Raw genomic sequence first — 16,675 nt, forward strand, 5'->3', positions numbered from 1 at the left:
GCTGCTTGGCAGCCGCAGGGCCAGCTTCCCTTGTTTCTAAAGCGCACTGAAAACCCACTGTGCACTTTTGTCTGAGAATCGGGGGGAGCGTTGTGCGTGAGAGTGAGTTTCAACTTATATAGAAACGAGAGCACAGTAAGCCCCTGAGAGACACCAAGAGGGGCCAGGATACAGGATGGGAGCACAGGAGAGTCAGGAGCTAGGGTCAGGCGAGCGGGATAGGAGACGAGATCAGAGAAGGGGGTAAAGTAGGATAGTGGGCAGGGGACAGGGGACTGGCTCGGGGACCAGGTCTCTTCTGCTTTTGCTGGGACCCGAGCTGGGTGTTCCGGCGTCTGGAATCTGCATGCTCTCCCGTGGAAGATGAGGGGTATGATAGCCAGTGCTGTCCTGGGCTGGCAGGTGTGGCCGTCCAGGCTGTCCTGTACCCGTGACGGAGCCCCCCCGCCTGCTCTCTGCGTCTCTGTTTCTGTCTGAACACGCATCTCCTCGTCTTCCTGTTGCCGGCACCTCGAGGCTCTCCCGGCCCGTCTCCCGTGTGTCTCTGCAGGAAGCCGGAGGTGCTGGGCCTGCTGTCGCTGTGGGACATGGCCCGGCTGGTGAACGTGCTCATCGTGTTCCGGTTCCTGCGCATCATCCCCAGCATGAAGGTGCGCGGGCCTCTACCCCCGCCTCGCCTCCCTGCTGTCCTGCTCCCGCTGCCGCATCGCTCTAGAGTGGCTGAGCCTGGGCAGGGAGGAACCGAGACNGCCTGGGCAGGGAGGAACCGAGACGAGGACTGTCCCCCCTGGCTGCCTTGGTCCCCTTGGTCTGTGACCTCAGCCCTGCGCTGCATCTGGGTGATGCCGGAGGGCGGTTAGGAGCTTGGGAGNCAGGACTGTCCCCCTGGCTGCCTTCGTCCCCTTGGTCTGTGACCTCAGCCCTGCGCTGCATCTGGGTGATGCCGGAGGGCGGTTAGGAGCTTGGGAGCCGTCCAGCCCTGCCTTACGGACGAGGAGAGGGAGGGCTGGCGCAGGTGGGCGTGTGTGGGGCACCCGAGCCAGCTGCAGGGGGCCTTTGTGCTCTTTGGGGCCCTTGGCGTTTGTGAGGGGCAGGGGCTGGAGCCCTGGAACCAGCGTGTTCCTAGGTGTCCTCAGGTTTCCAAAAGGCCAGTGGTGTAGGCCCTTAGTGACTTCTAGTAATGAGGGGCAAAGGTGGGATGGGCCAAGGCACTCACCTCCAGGCCTCCCAGTACAGGAGTGGGGCGTATGGTTGGCTGGGGCGCCAGTCTGCAGTACTCCCGGTCCTGGTGGCTGTGACTGTCTGCAGGCCCCGTTTTCTCTTCATGTACCCACAGGGAGTGACACGAGCCTTGAGGGGAGGGGAGCCGGGTGAACAGGGCATTTAGGCCCAGTGCCTCCCAGCACAGAGGTAGACTTCGCTCTTCCTGTCCGTTTTCCTAAGAACTTTTTAGGAGAGAGGAAACCAAGGACATCAGAGCCCTTTCTGCGTGTCCAAGTCCTTCCCCTGTGCACGCCTGTCCCTTCTGCCAAGCTGTGCACCTGGGCCGTCCGGGGGTTACCTGTTAGCTGGCAGACTTGCCCATTGGCAGGTGGCCTGGGGGCCCTGGGTGCAGATGGGGGCTGCTGCACACAGACCTTCGTGCACGCCACAGGCAGGCTTGTGATCACACACGCGTGTGATCACCCTTAACCACACATAAACATGCACACCTAATCACATTCACACGATCTGACGCACGCGTCACTGCACAGCCATACGTGTAAGCACACGTGATCGCACACCTGCAGCACGACCAAGACTCAGATCACACGCACACACCGAACACGCGTGTGAGCCATGAGCGCAGTCTCGCACGTGTACACACGACGCACAACTATACATGTGAGCTACCGTGCACACGCAGTGACGCGCACACGCACGAGCATGCCGTACGCTTGCACGTAATCGCGCACATGTGCACGGTGGTTTTGTTCTGTCAACATCTAGGGTTAGGGGCTAACAGCTCAGGTGGGGTAAACGCGCGAATTGGAAAGCCTTTCTCTGGGGCTCAGGTTTGCATGTCAGGGGAGCAGCCCTCTGTAGCTGGGGTGCCTGGGTGGGTCTCTGAGCCCCTTTCTCAGACTTGATCACTCGGGCTGAGCTGGGTGCCTCAGGTCTGCGCTTCTTTGGAGCCTCCAGACCGGAGAGGAGCTAATCCAGCCTTCGTGGTCGCTGGGCTGTGTGCTCGGAGCTCCTGCTTGCTGTGGCTTCACCGAAGGGACTTGGATTGAGACACATCTGCGTCTGGGTGGATGGAGGTGTCTGTGTGTGCGGTGTATGTGAGTGTATATAGTGTGTGTCTGCCTGTGACTGGATGGAGGGATGTAGATGTGTGAGTGTGTGGGGTGTTTATGGGTGGCCGTGGGGTGCCGTACAGGTGTGTATGGGCAGGTGGCCCTGGGGTGCTCGTACAGGAGTGCATGTGGGCGGGTGGCCGTGGGGTGCTTGTACAGGAGTGTATGGGCAGGTGGCCCTGGGGTGCTCCTACAGGTGTGTATGTGGGCAGGAGGCCGTGGGGTGCACGTACAGGTGTGTATGTGGGCAGGAGGCCTTGGGGTGCACGTACAGGTGTGTATGTGGGCAGGAGGCCGTGGGGTGCTCGTACAGGTGTGTATGTGGGCAGGAGGCCGTGGGGTGCTTATACAGGTGTGTATGTGGGCGGGAGGCCGTGGGGTGCTCGTACAGGTGTGTATGTGGGCGGGTGGCCGTGGGGTGCACGTACAGGTGTGTATGGGCGGCTGACTGGCGTGTGTGCACTGGTCCTGCCTTTCCAGGTCAGGGTGAGGGCAGTAGGCAGGGTTGGTGTCACCTCAGCGCGACCAGGAAGAATAGGGTCCTGCTTTCCTTCTGTCCTCAGCTAATGGCTGTGGTGGCTAGTACCATCCTGGACCTGATCAGAAACATGCGGGCTTTTGGCGGGATCCTGGTGGTGAGTCTGGCCGGTGGGCTCTGGCCGCTGGGGGCGGGGGCGGGGGCGGGCGCACGAGAGGAGCGGGGTGTGGGTTCTGGTGAGTCTGAGCTCCGCGGGAGTCCGCGGCTGAGCCCAAGGCTGGCTGCTGTGGAGGGAGGAGGGCCCTGTGTTAGGGGCGGCTCTCGGGTTGTGTAGGCCCGGGAGGCGAACATTCCCGAGCGTGGACCTCGGGGCTGGTCTGCGGGAAGAGCTGCCCGACCACACCCCTTTCCATGCCAGAGGTCCACCGGTCACTTTTTATGTGCTCATGTATTTTGGATCGCAGACCATACTGAGACACTGATTTTAAAAAGTGTGAGAGGCACTAGGAATCCCCGGAGCCCACGTAGACCCCAAATGGGGCTGTGGTCGGTGCAGAGGGATTTTGGGAATTCCCATCCATGTTGGCTGAGAGAGAACCATGACATCCCCTGGTTCCAGACCCAGCCTTGCCACTGAGGTGCTGTTGGCTCTGCCCCGTCGCCCAGCCCAGGAAAGGGGACCCCTGGTGCTGCTCTAGGCGCGAATCCCCTCAGAGGAAACGGAGGCCCAGAGGGGACTGGGTTAGCCCAGGGCCTGTGCCCCTTCCTTTTGCCCCTGGCGTGGTGGGGATAGGTGGGGACAGCCGGTGGTAGCCTCTTTGTGGCATGAGACTGCTGGGTAGCGTTCCTTGCACATCATCTCTTGGAGAAGCCTGGCCAGTTCCTGCCACTCCCCTGGGATCCCCTTCCCCTGGGACCCCCTTCCCCTAAGACCACGCAGAGTAGGGGTCCTTCTCACCGGTCTTCCTGCCACACCTGTCCCGGAGCAGCCTCCCTTCCTTGGCTCCTGGGTCTTTCCCCTTGGCCCCCAGTTTATCTCTGTGGCTCCTCCCTCCTTCCCTCTGGGGCAGCCTGGCCTCCAGGAGACGGTACTCGGCAGGAGGAGCCCCAGCATTCTGTGTCCGTGGAGGAGGCCAGCAGTACCTGTGGCTGGGGGCAGCGTCGAGGGCTGGGCATGTGCTGCTCTGTGGGTCCCTCTGCGGGGGGCGCTGAGCATACCGGCCCTGCCCCCCAGGTGGTGTACTATGTCTTTGCCATCATGGGCATCAGCCTGTTTCGCGGGGTCATCGTGGCTCCTCCTGGAAACGGCAGGTGAGGTGGGGCCTGAGCGTGCCAGAAGGAGTGCCTCTGGGGGCGCGGAGGAGCTTGAGGCTGGGTGATGGTGTGGGGGGGGGCCCCCCGGGGGGGGGGGGGGCTCCTAGTCCCTCCTCTTGTCCCCCCTCCCTCTCCCCCCACCCGGTGCCCTCACCCAGTCTGTACTGACAGTGTTTCTGAAGTCGCCACAGCCCGCACCCCTGCACCCCATCTGGGACCCTCAGGCCACACCCCATGCTGGTAGGGGGATGCCCAGAGCCAAACATGGATCCTGCTGTCTGGAAGCTCCATTTCCCGTGCGTGTCTGCAGCTCTCGGCCTCTGGCTGCCCTCACAGCACCTCCAGAGATAGGGGGCCCTTCGTTCTTCCTCTGACTTCTCGGGGCCCAGAGGGGTCCAGCTGTGCAGGGGCTGAGGCAGTGCTGGGGCGCCCCGGTGCCCGTGTCCCGGTCCCCACCCCTGACCCAGCTTGTCGTGTCCCTGCAGCCTGGCCCCTGACAATAACTCGGCACCCTGCGGAAGCTTCGAGCAGCTGGAATACTGGGCCAATAATTTTGATGACTTTGCGGTGAGCCCTGCACCCCCTGCTCCTTGGGGCCCCTGCCCTCCTGTCGCACACCCCCTGCCCCTCTGGACCCTGTGTCTGCTGTCCCGCAGGCCGCCCTCATCACTCTGTGGAACGTGATGGTGGTGAACAACTGGCAGGTGTTCCTGGATGCCTATCGGCGCTACTCGGGCCCGTGAGTGACCCCGGCTGGCAGGGCACTCCCCATCACAGTGCAGTGTGAGCCCAGAGGGTGGCGGTGCAAGTTGTGGGCCGTTGCCAGTGACTGGATTTACCCCTCTTGGGGATTGCTGGGGTGTGGCTTCTGGAGACTTCCCCCGGTGCTGCGAGCCCTGGAGGCAGGCTGAGGGAAGGAGAGCCTGGAGCTTGGAGAGCTCAGCCCCGCCCCACGGGTGGTCCTGGGTTTGAATCCCAGCTGCCCCTCTCACTGGCCATGTTACCTTGGCGAAAGCCTTGGTCGGGTTGTCTCGAAAACGGGAATGGGAGTGTCACAGAGTTCCCGGGCGCACTCACGGAGTGCTGCTGTGTGCATCAGTCGTCGTCGTGTCCCATCTTGCACTGCTCACGGCGGGCCACGGCTGGCCTTTTTGCCTCCGCAGGTGGTCGAAGATCTACTTTGTGTCGTGGTGGCTGGTGTCGTCTGTCATCTGGGTCAACCTGTTTCTGGCTCTGATTCTGGAGGTATGCGAGATCCCTGCTGGGGCTGCCTCGGGTGGTTTCTCATTTGCTGAGGACGGCATGGGGTTGCCGACCAGCCCCACCTGGACTGGCCGTGCTGGGTTCTGGCCTAGTGCTGCTCACCCTGGCTGCTGGGAGCCTCTTAGCGTGCCCTTGGCATTTGACTTGTGGGGGTGCTCAGCCCCTGGGTGGGGCTGGGGGAGGCCCATCAGGCATCTGGCTCCTACAGGAGTGGGCGGCCTTGCAGGGCCCTGGCTCCCAGCATCCGGGAAGGGTCCACTCCCTGCAGTGGATGCCTGGCCAACACCGGAGGGGAAAAGGCTGGTTCATGTGGGGCTCACACCCACTGGCCACCCTTTCCTCCTGCTTGCCAGAATTTTCTTCACAAGTGGGACCGCCGTAGTCACCTGCAGTCCCTTGCTGGGGACCCGGATACCACTTACCAGATGAGCGTGGAGCTGTTGTTCAGGTGCGTGGAGGAGGAAGGGGCTTCTGCTCTGGGGGAAGGGAGGGCGAGGTGGGGGGGCGGGTGGGTGTCCTCTGTGACAGCGACACTCCCTCCGCCAGCTCTGAGCTGGGATCAGGGTCTGGGCTTCCTGTGCTCCTGCTCCCAGGGCTGTGAGCTCTGTCCTGCTCTTTGATGAGGACGTTTAAGACAACGTTCTCAGGTTCTGGTAGTCTCCAGGGGATTCTGTTGGTGGATGGAGGCAGGTGGCCCTTGCTTCCCTGCGGTGACTTCGAAAGTCCTTCCTCTGCTGGTGCAGGACAGTGGTGGTTGCCCGGAGAGCTGCGGCCACCCTTTCCCTCTATGTGTTATAGCAGCCCCTCTGCACTGCCCCGCCGGCCAGCGTGGAGGGCCGCCCTCCTGGGCTTTTAGGAACTCCGTGCACACATCCGGGAGATGGACCTAGGTCCCCGTGCTCAGTTGTGCACATGTCTGATGATTCCTCAGTGGGGAGCAGGGCTGCACGGCCTCCTGGAGGTGCCTAAGTCCCTCTCTCTCCAGAGCTCCCTGGACATCTTCTCCCCGATTCCACAGGGACGTCCTGGAGGAGCCGGCGGAGGAGGAGCTGATGGAGAAGCTGAGCCATCATCCGCACCTGCAACTGTGCAGGTGACGCCCAGGTGCGCCGTCCCGGCAAGGGCGGCAGAGGGCCATGTGGCGTCAGGATGGACGCCAGTTGTGGGAGGAGGCAGCTGCAGCCTGGAAGGAGAGACTTTCCCTTGGACGGACGGATGGATGGACAGACAGACAGAACTACTCCACCCGCCTGAGGCTGGGGCAGAGAGCCCTGGGTCGCCGCCGAACCAGACTACCAACTACCACCAGCTTTTCTTTGCGCCACATCAGAGCAGGCCACCTGTGCTCTGCGTGGTGCACACCACTGTCCTGTAAGCTGCTTCGGTGAGACTTTGGCTTCTCTAAATACTGGAAGAGCGTCACTCCACAGGGGCGTTTACACGACCGTCTGAGACGCAGGAAGCAGCGGCCTTCCTTTCGGGCCCTGTGATTTCCATGGTGCCTTCACTGCTGGTGGCCTTCAGGGACCAGAGGCCCGCCTGGGGCCTGCACAGGCCAACCGGCAGCTTTCCAGGGCATTGAGTAGGGATGCTGATGGTTTTACATGAGGGGAATCTCAACTGTTTTATTATTTTATGGCTCGTGTGAGTGTGATTGGGTGTATTTCTTTATGGGTCAGAATGCCAATAATATTTATCCTGAAGTCTTGTAAAGAATGGGGTCATCATTCTTATTGGGACACAACTCCAGTCCTTCTCTGGAACAGGGTGGCCAGGTAAGGTTGTTCAGGTTGTGCACTACAAACCTGGCTGCAAAGGTGTGTCAAGCCACCGGACGTCTCCCTAAGGTGAGGGGTATCTTTTTCTAATTTGTATAAAGGCTCGTATGCGCTGGTGGTGGCTCTCCCTTACGTGTCCATGGGTCTGTGGCAGAGGAGACTTCTAGGTCGGGGAGGAGGGAAAGCGAATAATGTACAGCTGGCCACATTGCCGCTTGAGCCACGGTGGGTCCAGATAAACGGTTTTCTCATTTCGAGGGCCGACTCGAGTGATGGGTGGGAGCTCCTGGAGGTCTCTGTTGAGAAGGACTGGAAGCCTCATGGACAGTAATGCTGGGATAGGTTAGCAGTGTCTGCTGTGGGTACTGATTTGGTGGGGGTGGGGGGAAACAAGAGCATGGGTGCTGACTCCACTGCGGGAAGTGATCACCTGGGAGGTGATCGCCTCCGTTTTCCCAGCTTGTCTGGGAAGTGGGATTAGAGGAAAGTAACTAGAAAAAGGAACTTCTGAGGTGTCAAGAAACCCCAGTGCTCGGGGTTATGTTTCATGTACCCATGAACATTATAGTTTCTGATATTGGAGTTTGCCTGCGATCCTGGGCATTGACATGCTTCCCTTCAGGTTTGGGGCATCTTTGGGTGTAGTGAGGACACTCCCTGACCTGTTCCCTCTGCAGGCTCCTTAGAATCTGGGAAGGCTGGTTTTGGGCGGGGAGCACCTCGTGGAGCAGTGGGTTAGAAGTCTGCACCCAGCTTGCCTTGCAGAGCCCTGCTTGCCCCGGGGGCAGGGGTTAACCCCCCCCCCCCCCCCCNCCCCCCGTTAGCTGCTGTGTGCCCCCACTGTACCACCACCCCCTCAGCCTCTGTCCCCAAGGTCCGAGCGCCATCTGGTGGCAGGATTGGATTCACTTTCAATGCATGCTGGACCCCATGACCCTCAGGGAGCGCTCACTGCTTTTCCCAGGCCATGGAGGTGGGGAGCCTGGCCTCACTCTCAGGGTTCAGGCTCGGCCACTTGCAGTGAGCCTCGTTCCAGTGGGCACTTGCCAGGTGGGGTGTCATTTTCTGCCCTGCCTTGTGTAGGTCCCTGAAGTCTTCTGCCTTCCTGTTTCCTGGCTTGTGTGCAGAGAAGCCCCCTCTGATGCTTACCGTCACATGGTACAGAGTTCTGGAGGACCCACATTGGACTCTGGCAGACCGTGCTGTTCAGAGGCTGGCTCTGCCCTCGGGATGGGTAACCAAAGGTGGGGCCATTGAGCTGGTGTCTTCCGACCACAAGCTGGTGTTTCTTGGATGCTCTGGGGGGCACTGACTATCCCCTCTGTCAGTTTCAGATGGTATCGGTTTCCAAGCCTTTGTCCCTGGGCTGAATTCACAGTTGAGCTGGGGCTCAGGTTTTGATTAAGGGGAGCAGGGCTGGTGGGGGTCTCCTGGTGTGCAGTGCTCCTGGTGTCCCCCATCCTGTCCCCAGCCGGATGCTGCACTGGGTGAGATCCATTTGAGAAAGAACGTGCTCACATCTCTTAAATAAACCCTTGCAGCTCTGGTGGGGGTCATGCTGTTTTCTGTGGCTGTGGGGGCTCTGGCCACCCCTCCGCACTCTGGCTGGGCATGATATGTGCAGGGGGCTCAGCCCCGCTGGACCCTGGAGTCACCTAGGGCCATGCAGGAGTCTGGGACACCTGGAGTGGTATCCCTGCCCCCACTGGGGAGCCCCTGGAAGGACACAGTTGCCATTTCTGGGGCTGGGGGGTGGGGAGGTCATGAGTTGGCCCATGTTTAACGACAGCACGGAAGCAGCTGCAGACTTAGGGAAAAGTTGCAAGTAGAGCTTTCTTCCGGAATCAGTGGAGGGGAAGTTGTGGTTCCGGTGCCCTTCACCGTCCGTGCTTTGGGGGGCCTGCAACAGAAGGCACACTGGGCCGGGTTCACCACGGGTTCCTGCTGGCTGGTGCTCGGTGTGTTCACGGCGTTCTGAGCCTCCAGTTCGGTCCCCCGGCCCCCCGGGGTTTCCTGTAATCTTCCTGGACAGGTGACCTCAGCACTCTTGAAGGTCAGCGAGTGACTGTGTAGGAAGGTCCCCGGGTCGGGTTTATGCGAGGTGTCCTCATGAGCTTGAGTCTGCGGTGTTTGTAGGAATATTCCAGAAGCGCATCCCGGCGGGTGGTGTGAAATTTCCGTTTGCCCTGTGGCTGGTGCCTACCCTGTCCCTTGGTGGCGGCCGTGGCGGCCGGGCTGCCCAGCGGGAAGTTGCTCCTTCTCCCTTTGTGGTGAAGGGGGTGGTTTGAAGCCATGTGAGCATCTGCCTCGCCAAACTTCCTTCAGTTTCTTCTCCCTCCCGCACTCGTGTGTGTGCACCATGCTTCCTTCCATTCGGTGCGTTACGTGTCGGCTCTTGCTGTATTTCATTTCATGCTCAGGTTCTCCTTTGGCCAGCGGGAACTGCTTCATCCAGCTTGTGTGTCCATTTGCTAGGTACCGGCCATCTTTTGAACGCCTCTTTGCTTTCTGGCGTGAAAAGATGTTCCGGGCTCATGTTGCACTTTCTCTGCCCCAGCCCTGGAAGCAGCCGTTGCTCCAAGGGCCCCTGCTCCTTTAGCAAGAATAGCACCTAGGAACCAAGATGAGGGTGTGCGTTGTGCCTGCCGCTGCCGGGGTATCGGTGTGCCCCGGCTCTCTTGGAGCATAGAGCTAGGGAGCATGTGCATGCATCTCTCTGTCCATCTGTCTGTCTATCCATCTGTTAGTTCGTCCATCCATCCGTCCATCTGTCTTTTGGTCCATCTATCATTCATCCATCCATCTATCCATCTATCCATTGTGTGTCTGTCCCTCTGTCCATCCATCCGTTCATCTGTCCATCGATCTGTCCATCCATTCATCCATCCGTCCGTCCATCCATCCATCCATTGGTCCATCCATCCATCCATCCATCCATCCTATCTATTGACAACCATGAGATTACGCTAGTACCTCCATTTTCAAACCAACACCACGGGGCACATCCGGTTTTCTTTCTGTGTGGTTGTAACCCTTTTTTTCTGAGTGGTTCCTGTTCTCCTTCATCTGTGCACTCGGTAGTTCTCCTGTAAATACTCATCTCCCATTGCTGCTGCCATCCCCGCCCCACAGAGATGCCCTTCTCACCCCACGTGGGTGCCCTTTGGATGCCCTCCAACCACAAACCTCCAGGAAAGAGCTTTCCAGATGGAGAGATGGTACTGTCAGGCCCTTTAAAATTAGGAATAGCAAAATTACAACCTGGCCAGCTCATTAAAACCAAATAAATAAGTTAAAAAAGTAAACATTAGAAGAAATATTTCTCTTTATTCACAAATAACATGATTGTCCATATAGAAAGGCTAAAATTATTGAATAGTGAGAATTCGGCAAAATGGCTTGCTATAAGATTAATACACTGAAATCAATTACTTTTCTAAACATTAGCAATAAACTCTGATAAGTTTCTTTTAAAAGATACCAAAAGAAGTACTATTTACATGACAATAAAATTTTCAAGGCCCTTAAAGATACATTGAACAAGAGATGTTCAAGGCCGATATACAGAAAACTATAAAATGTCATTAATGTCCAGGATTGTGGACTCGAGGGGAGCATGCTAGGTATCCAGTTACTGCATGGTGACCTCGGACACTCCACGCTTACCTGCTCGTGGCTCTGCAGCCCCGGCCTCGCTGGGCCCTCTTCATGGCCGGGCTGGGGCTGTGCTCCACCTGGGTTCTCTGGGAAGAGCCCTCGCCTACGCTCATTCAGGTCATCAGCCGAATTCCGAGGCAAAAGGGCTGAGGCTGTAGGTAATAGCCCTTGATGTGACCCCATTTCCTCATTGGCTGTCCATGGAGGGTGCCTCTTAGGAACTGGAGGCTGCCTGCGTTCTCTGCCACATGGCCCCTAGTCCTCAGTCAGCAACAGAGGACCTGCTGCGAATCCAATCCCTCACCCTTCACGCCTCTCCTCCAGGAAGAGCCGTGACCCTTTACAGACTCACCTGATTAGGTCAGGCCCACCGGGATACTCTCCCTTTCTTGAAGTCAGCTGTGTTGAAATCAGCACCAACCCCAGGAGTGACTGTGGCATCATAGTCATGGGTCCACCCACGCCCGGCGGGAGGAGCTTATAGAAGGGTGAGGGTCACTGGGGGTCATCTCAGAATTCTGCCTACTATGATTGTCCTGTTCATGACCAGAAAGAGTTGATGTTAACATGTCCGTCTTCCCCAATCAATCCATGGATCTGTTAACATTCTAAACATAATGCAGATCTTTTCAACAACGTTTGATGAACTGATTGAAAAATTTACATGAAACCTAACATGCAAAAAATAGCCGTGTCACTTCTATGGGACAATTTGGTTGAGGACCTTGTTCTGCCAGCGTTCTGGACTCACTGAAGCTACGGTGACCAGGACAGCCTGACCCTGGTGCTGGGGCCAATGGAGGGATGGAATGAAGAGCCCAGAAATGCCAGCAGCGAGGGGCTGGGGCATCTGGGAGGCCCCGTACGCCCCCGGGGCCAGAGTGGCCTCGGTCAGCGTCTGCGTGGGCTTTCCGCCGGGCTGGCAGGTGCAGAGGCGCGGTGGCCATGGCCCAGCCGGCCAAGCCGGCAGCTGGACGGGGTCCAGGACCTGGGCCAGGGACCTGGGAGTGGGCTCTTAGCAAGCGGTTTGGGGCCTTTCATGTGGTCTCATCTGCTCAGCACAGCAGGGAGGAATCTTGTCTTTCACCAAAACAGCCAGGTTTTGGTTTTCTGCCTCAGAGATAATTGGTGGTTCCTATTATTAAAAGGTTAGAACAATTCATTGTTTTTTTTTTTTTTTTGAAGGAAAGTGGAAGGCAGGCACACTGTGCTGCTCTTAAAAATTTAAGAAGGGGGCGTGGGGCTCGACAATGCCCCTCACATCAAAGTGGCCAGCAGACGCCTGGGCAGGGTGCAGGCAGCCCAACCCCAGCCCACTGATCACACCGGGGGGCCCCAGCCATTCTGGTAACACAATTGGAGCCACACCCGGGCGGCGGGCCCACACCTGCAGGGATCTGGGCGGCCCGGCTGCTGTCCTTGGTTTGACAGCAGTTGGCTAATCCGCATCTGGGCCCCGGTGACACCTGTCGCCAGGTGAGCCAGACCTGCCTTGCCCGCCTCCCCTGCCTTCCCTTTTTCCTCTCAGCTAATGGGCAGGTGGATGGGGCCCACTAAGACCGGACTTCGTGGTGGAGGAGACCATCCTGGAGCGGGAGGCACGGGGCCAGCAGCTCTCAGGCTCCTCCAGATGAGGCTTGCCCGAACAGAGCTGTGGGCTGCAGCCTAGGCGGTCTGATTTGGGTGACCTGGGGTCAGGGGGCGAGGAACCTGAATTTCTAATAATTTCCGAGGGGATGTTGCTGCGGTCTAGAGACCAGGGTTCGAGAACAGCTGGCTCGGACAGAGTGAGGTTTCTCCCTCTTCGTCTGCTTGCTCTCCACATTGTTGCTGTTGGTGGATTGTAAAGCAATACTTAGTGGACGCAATTACAGAAAGGACCCCTTTCTGAGTGGACCCCTCCGGCTTCTCTCCAGGCGGGCAGAGTCCAGGCAGCACATTGTCTCCCTGCCATCCCACCCCCTTTTCTGTTGCCTGGATTCTGGGTCTGTGTGCAAACTGCACACCCGGACATGGAGAACCTGGCTGCATCCCAAGCCAGACAAGAGCCCTGCCCAGGCTTGGGGGGTGGGTGTGGCGGGCAGGGACACCAACAAGGGCCCTGGTCCTGCCTCCATGGGGGTCCTGCCACCCTCCCGCAGCAACATGACCGTACGCTCGCTCTCCTTGCTGTTCCCCCGCCCTGTGGGGCAGTGGGTGTTTTTGTTCCTTCCTCTGTCCCCAGGGCCTGTGCTGCTTGTGTGTGGCTGGTGCTTGGTGAGGATCTGTGAGGGAGAGAATCTGTAGTGATTGCTGCCATTGGACTCCGGGAAACACAGATGTCATCTTGCCTCAGACACTCGCATTCCCTCTAGAAATATGCACCACGGGCTGCGATCCACCAGGCACGCACATAAAATGGGATGAAAACAGAAAAGGCGGGGGCCAGGAGCGGGAGGAAGAGGCTGCACGTATGCCCGAGGAGGACCCGCTCCTGCTGCAGGCCAGCGTGGAGCTCCCCCGCAGCCTTTGGGAAAAGGGGAACAGGTTTCTCTGCCAGAGGAGGCCTCAGGCTGCTGGTTGGTGGGAGGCTGGGCTGGGGTGGAGGCGAGCAGCCTGCGACCCACAGCCTTGCTGTTGTCATCTTGTTTCCAGGTCTCGTTGAGGGGGCCCCACGAGGGGAAGGATGTGAAAGCAGTGAACACGTAAGGGGACTGTCGAGAGGCCACAGCAGCAGTGGTAATTAAGGTAATGAAGAGCCACCATTTGAGTGCCGGCTCTCCCTGTGCTTTTCTGAGCACTTTATGAGGCAGGGTGATGGCTTGTTTCATCCCGTGGAGTCATGGGCTAGGGTGGCACTGATGGATGGGGAAACCGAGGCTCAGAGAGGCTGAGGCCATCTGGCTGCTCACTACATTGCCTCCCCCGGCCCGGCCTCTGCTGTGTTGTCTCCCCCCCCGCCCCGCGGCACATCAGCAAGGGGACGTGAGCGCCGTGTGCCTGAGACAAGTTATTTGTAGGGCTACCACCGCAGCGTCAGACCGTCCTTCCCTGCACACAGGAGGGTCCCATCAGTCCCCACGGGATGTGGGAGGTGATAGGTATGACCAGGGTGCCTCGGGGGCAGGCTGGGCTGCTCGTGACTTTCTCCCCACTTAGCCACCATCCAGAGAGGCTGCGGCCACCTGATCTGGGCCCCACCCGCTGCACACTGTGACCTTGACGTGCGGTTAGCCTCCCGGAGCACCCGCTCCCTCGACTGGAAAGGAGGTGGGGGGCTGCTGCCATGAATGATGACACCGAGGAAGCTGATGTGCTGACCCCGGTGGGCTTTCGAACTTCAGACCTGTGGTTCAATCTCGGAGCTCCTTGTAGGTGGGGAAACTGAGGCACAAGATGATTTTATATATATATATATATATATATATATATATGTATGTATATTTTTTTCTTTTAGGAGCCTGTCCTGACAGGCGGCACGGTGGACAGTGCACACAAGTCTGTCATGAGGGCAAGTTCCCTTGGCCCCAGGGAGCCCCGTGCCAGGCTTGACAGAACCTTGGTTTTTATCTGATGAGTGCCGATACCCAGCTGCTCAGCACATGGGCCCACGGTCGGTGCAGGCACCCCACAGTAACCCGGATTTCACAGGGGCCCCGATTCAGGACATGGAAGCACAGTCTGCTCCGCTGGTCAGTCTGGAGGCCCTCGCTGGTGTCCCACCGCTTCTGTGCAGGGATGGAAGGAAGCTGGGTGAGGGCAGCCCAAGGGCCTTGGGTCGAGGTCGGGGGTGGCATGACCGATGGTGTGCAGAACCGAGTGGGGAGGGTGGAGGTGGGCAGTCACAGCAAAGGCTGGCGGCCCCGTGGGGCCCTTGTGGCCACTCGGGGTTGCAGTCACGCCATCCCCCTCCCTGTGCCTCTTGCTTCCCGTCTGGCGCACCAAGAGCCGGCCCCCACAGTGGGACCCTGGGGAGAAGAGATTTGGGACAAAGGGGGCAGTTTCCCAGGAGGGGACCAGGTCAGAGCCTACTCTGGGATTCTGTCTGGCCGCTCGTCTGCTGGGTCCCTCCCACTGGCCAGCACCTCCAGCGACAGGGGCTGTGCCTGTCCGTGGGTATGACACTTGCTGCTGGAGACCTTGGACAGGTCTCCACACAGCTCCATCACAGTGTCCTCTCTGTGTCCCCCCATGACCCCCCATGTGACCCGCCTCCGGGCCCAGGAAGCCTCCGGTGTTCCTTGCCCCATGGACTGCAGGCTGGGATTGCTGCCCTGCTGCCCTGGCGTCGGTCACTGTCCCCAGCAGCCCTCAAGTTGATCCCGAGCCCGGCACGGCATGTGGTGTTGGCAGCTGGGGGGGGCACCTCAGTGGCGAAAGCCCTACCCCTTCCCCTCTGGGCACTTTCGCTCTCCTGGGAGGGAGAGGGCTTCCGAGCCGGGGAGCTGGTGTTTATCCATTTCTTTGGTCACTTCTGTTCACGCCGGAAGGGCTCCGTCTCCGGATGTCACGCCTCTTGTGTTCAGGTGGAATGTCGTGGATCGCGTCCCGCTGTGGTGTGTTTGCCTAGAAGCAAACCCAGCGACGTTTGAGCCTGTCGATCTCTCCTCTCGATGGTGCCAGCGTGGGTGGCTTGTCCCTCTGGGTTGCAGTATTTCAGACTCGTGTGCTGACCTTCTACACTGAGAAAGATGTTTAAGGAAGGACAGGACGTCTACTGTGCGCCCCCATGTCCAGGCAGGAGGTGGACTGTGGAAAAAGTTGACACGAGCAGCTTCAAAACAAACTGCAAAGTTCTTGATTGGACAGTCGGTTGTCGTTTGTAGCCCTTGTGGTGCCAGGGGGCCTCGGGCAGCTGCCGAATCTGTGGCCCCTTCGTAGGAAAAGGTCTTTGAGCCGTAACCTAAAACATGTGGAAGTACAAGGGGAATAATTGTATTGAAAAAGTGCTAACACAATATTAATAAATCCAAACGTGGGACAGAGGAGATCCGCAACCTGCCCCAAGTTCAAAACAACATTTTGGGATGTTGACACGGGCGGCCATGTGATAGGAGAGTAGCTGTGATTTATGCTGGGGAAGGGCAAGAGCTCTCACTGACCCCTGGTTCATGGCTGGTCCGTGCTGTGATTTGGTTTTCCCACCCAAGTCCCCAGCTCTCCGGAACCACAGAGGTCCCTGTTGATTTCCTGCTGGGACTCCCTGCCCCCTTCCCCTGGGTATGGTGGCACAAGAACTTAGTTCTGATTTCAGCCAAGGCTGGGGCGGCGACCCCAACCCCCTGGCCAGGAAGCCTCCCTGGCGCCCCCATCTGAATGAACCCCTCCTGCTCCCACCACGTTTTCTATCTGTTCCAGCACTGACCCCACCCATGTCACAAGTGCCTGGGGGCCTGTGAGCCCCCAGGGTCCTGGAGGGTCTCAAGCCTCCTGCATCCCAAATGAATGAAATAAATCCCAACGGATGTGACACCTGAGCCAACCCAAACGGAGGCCGTAGTGTGCATGGATCTGTGAGTCAAGAAGGGATGTTTTGTGGTTTCATTTCAGTGGCTCCCAGATGTGGGCTGTATCAGAACCCCTGGGGGACTTGTGGAACCCAGATCGCTGGGCCCCACTGGAGGCCAGCCTGGGAATGTGCATTTGTAGGGTGATGCTAACACTGCTGGCCAGGGGCAGGCACTCACTGGGGGTGCCCCCTCCTGGAACCACTGTAGGGGGATCAGTGGAAGCCCCCCAAAGTCCAAGTCCTAGCCCCCCGTACCTGCGAATGTGAACTCATGTGGAAAGAAGGTTTGGCAGGTGTAATTATGTTAAGGATCTTGAGATGAGATCCTACCCTCTTTGGAGTGGGCTCTAGATGGAATGAC

The 16,675-nt window shown here is 58.7% G+C and overlaps 2 protein-coding genes across 9 annotated transcripts in view; both read left to right on the top strand.

Annotated features, from left to right (window-relative positions):
• The window catches only part of TPCN2 (two pore segment channel 2), a 34,236-nt gene extending 26,954 nt beyond the window's left edge, over positions 1–7,282 (top strand). For 3 of the 7 annotated variants that reach the window (XM_034646271.1, XM_034646267.1, XM_034646268.1), the window contains exons 18-19: positions 551–748; positions 873–2,893. In XM_034646271.1, the coding sequence (XP_034502162.1) occupies positions 551–748; positions 873–1,374 (700 nt within the window). In that variant the 3' untranslated portion in view covers positions 1,375–2,893. The other 4 variants (XM_034646270.1, XM_034646272.1, XR_004621450.1 and 1 more) reach the window with 4 other exon arrangements.
• Positions 7,283–7,979: 697 nt separating this feature from the next.
• LOC105234828 lies at positions 7,980–16,369 on the top strand. 2 transcript variants are annotated; one of them, XM_019793576.2, is made up of 3 exons: positions 7,980–13,553; positions 13,965–14,180; positions 14,263–16,369. In XM_019793576.2, exon 3 carries the CDS (start codon positions 14,408–14,410, stop codon positions 15,395–15,397), a length of 990 nt encoding a protein of 329 aa, XP_019649135.1. In that variant the 5' UTR covers positions 7,980–13,553; positions 13,965–14,180; positions 14,263–14,407; the 3' UTR covers positions 15,398–16,369. The 2 variants fall into 2 exon arrangements, with proteins under 2 accessions (XP_019649135.1, XP_034502165.1); XM_034646274.1 differs by having other exon boundaries at positions 13,965–14,176.
• The last annotated feature ends 306 nt before the right edge of the window (positions 16,370–16,675 follow it).

The sequence above is a fragment of the Ailuropoda melanoleuca genome, chromosome 16 (assembly GCF_002007445.2).
Source record: "Ailuropoda melanoleuca isolate Jingjing chromosome 16, ASM200744v2, whole genome shotgun sequence".
Lineage (NCBI taxonomy): Eukaryota > Metazoa > Chordata > Mammalia > Carnivora > Ursidae > Ailuropoda > Ailuropoda melanoleuca.

Bases quoted from the DNA above. Each gene is read 5' to 3' on its own strand.
- LOC105234828 (XM_019793576.2), top strand. From the start codon at position 14,408: ATGGGCCCACGGTCGGTGCAGGCACCCCACAGTAACCCGGATTTCACA.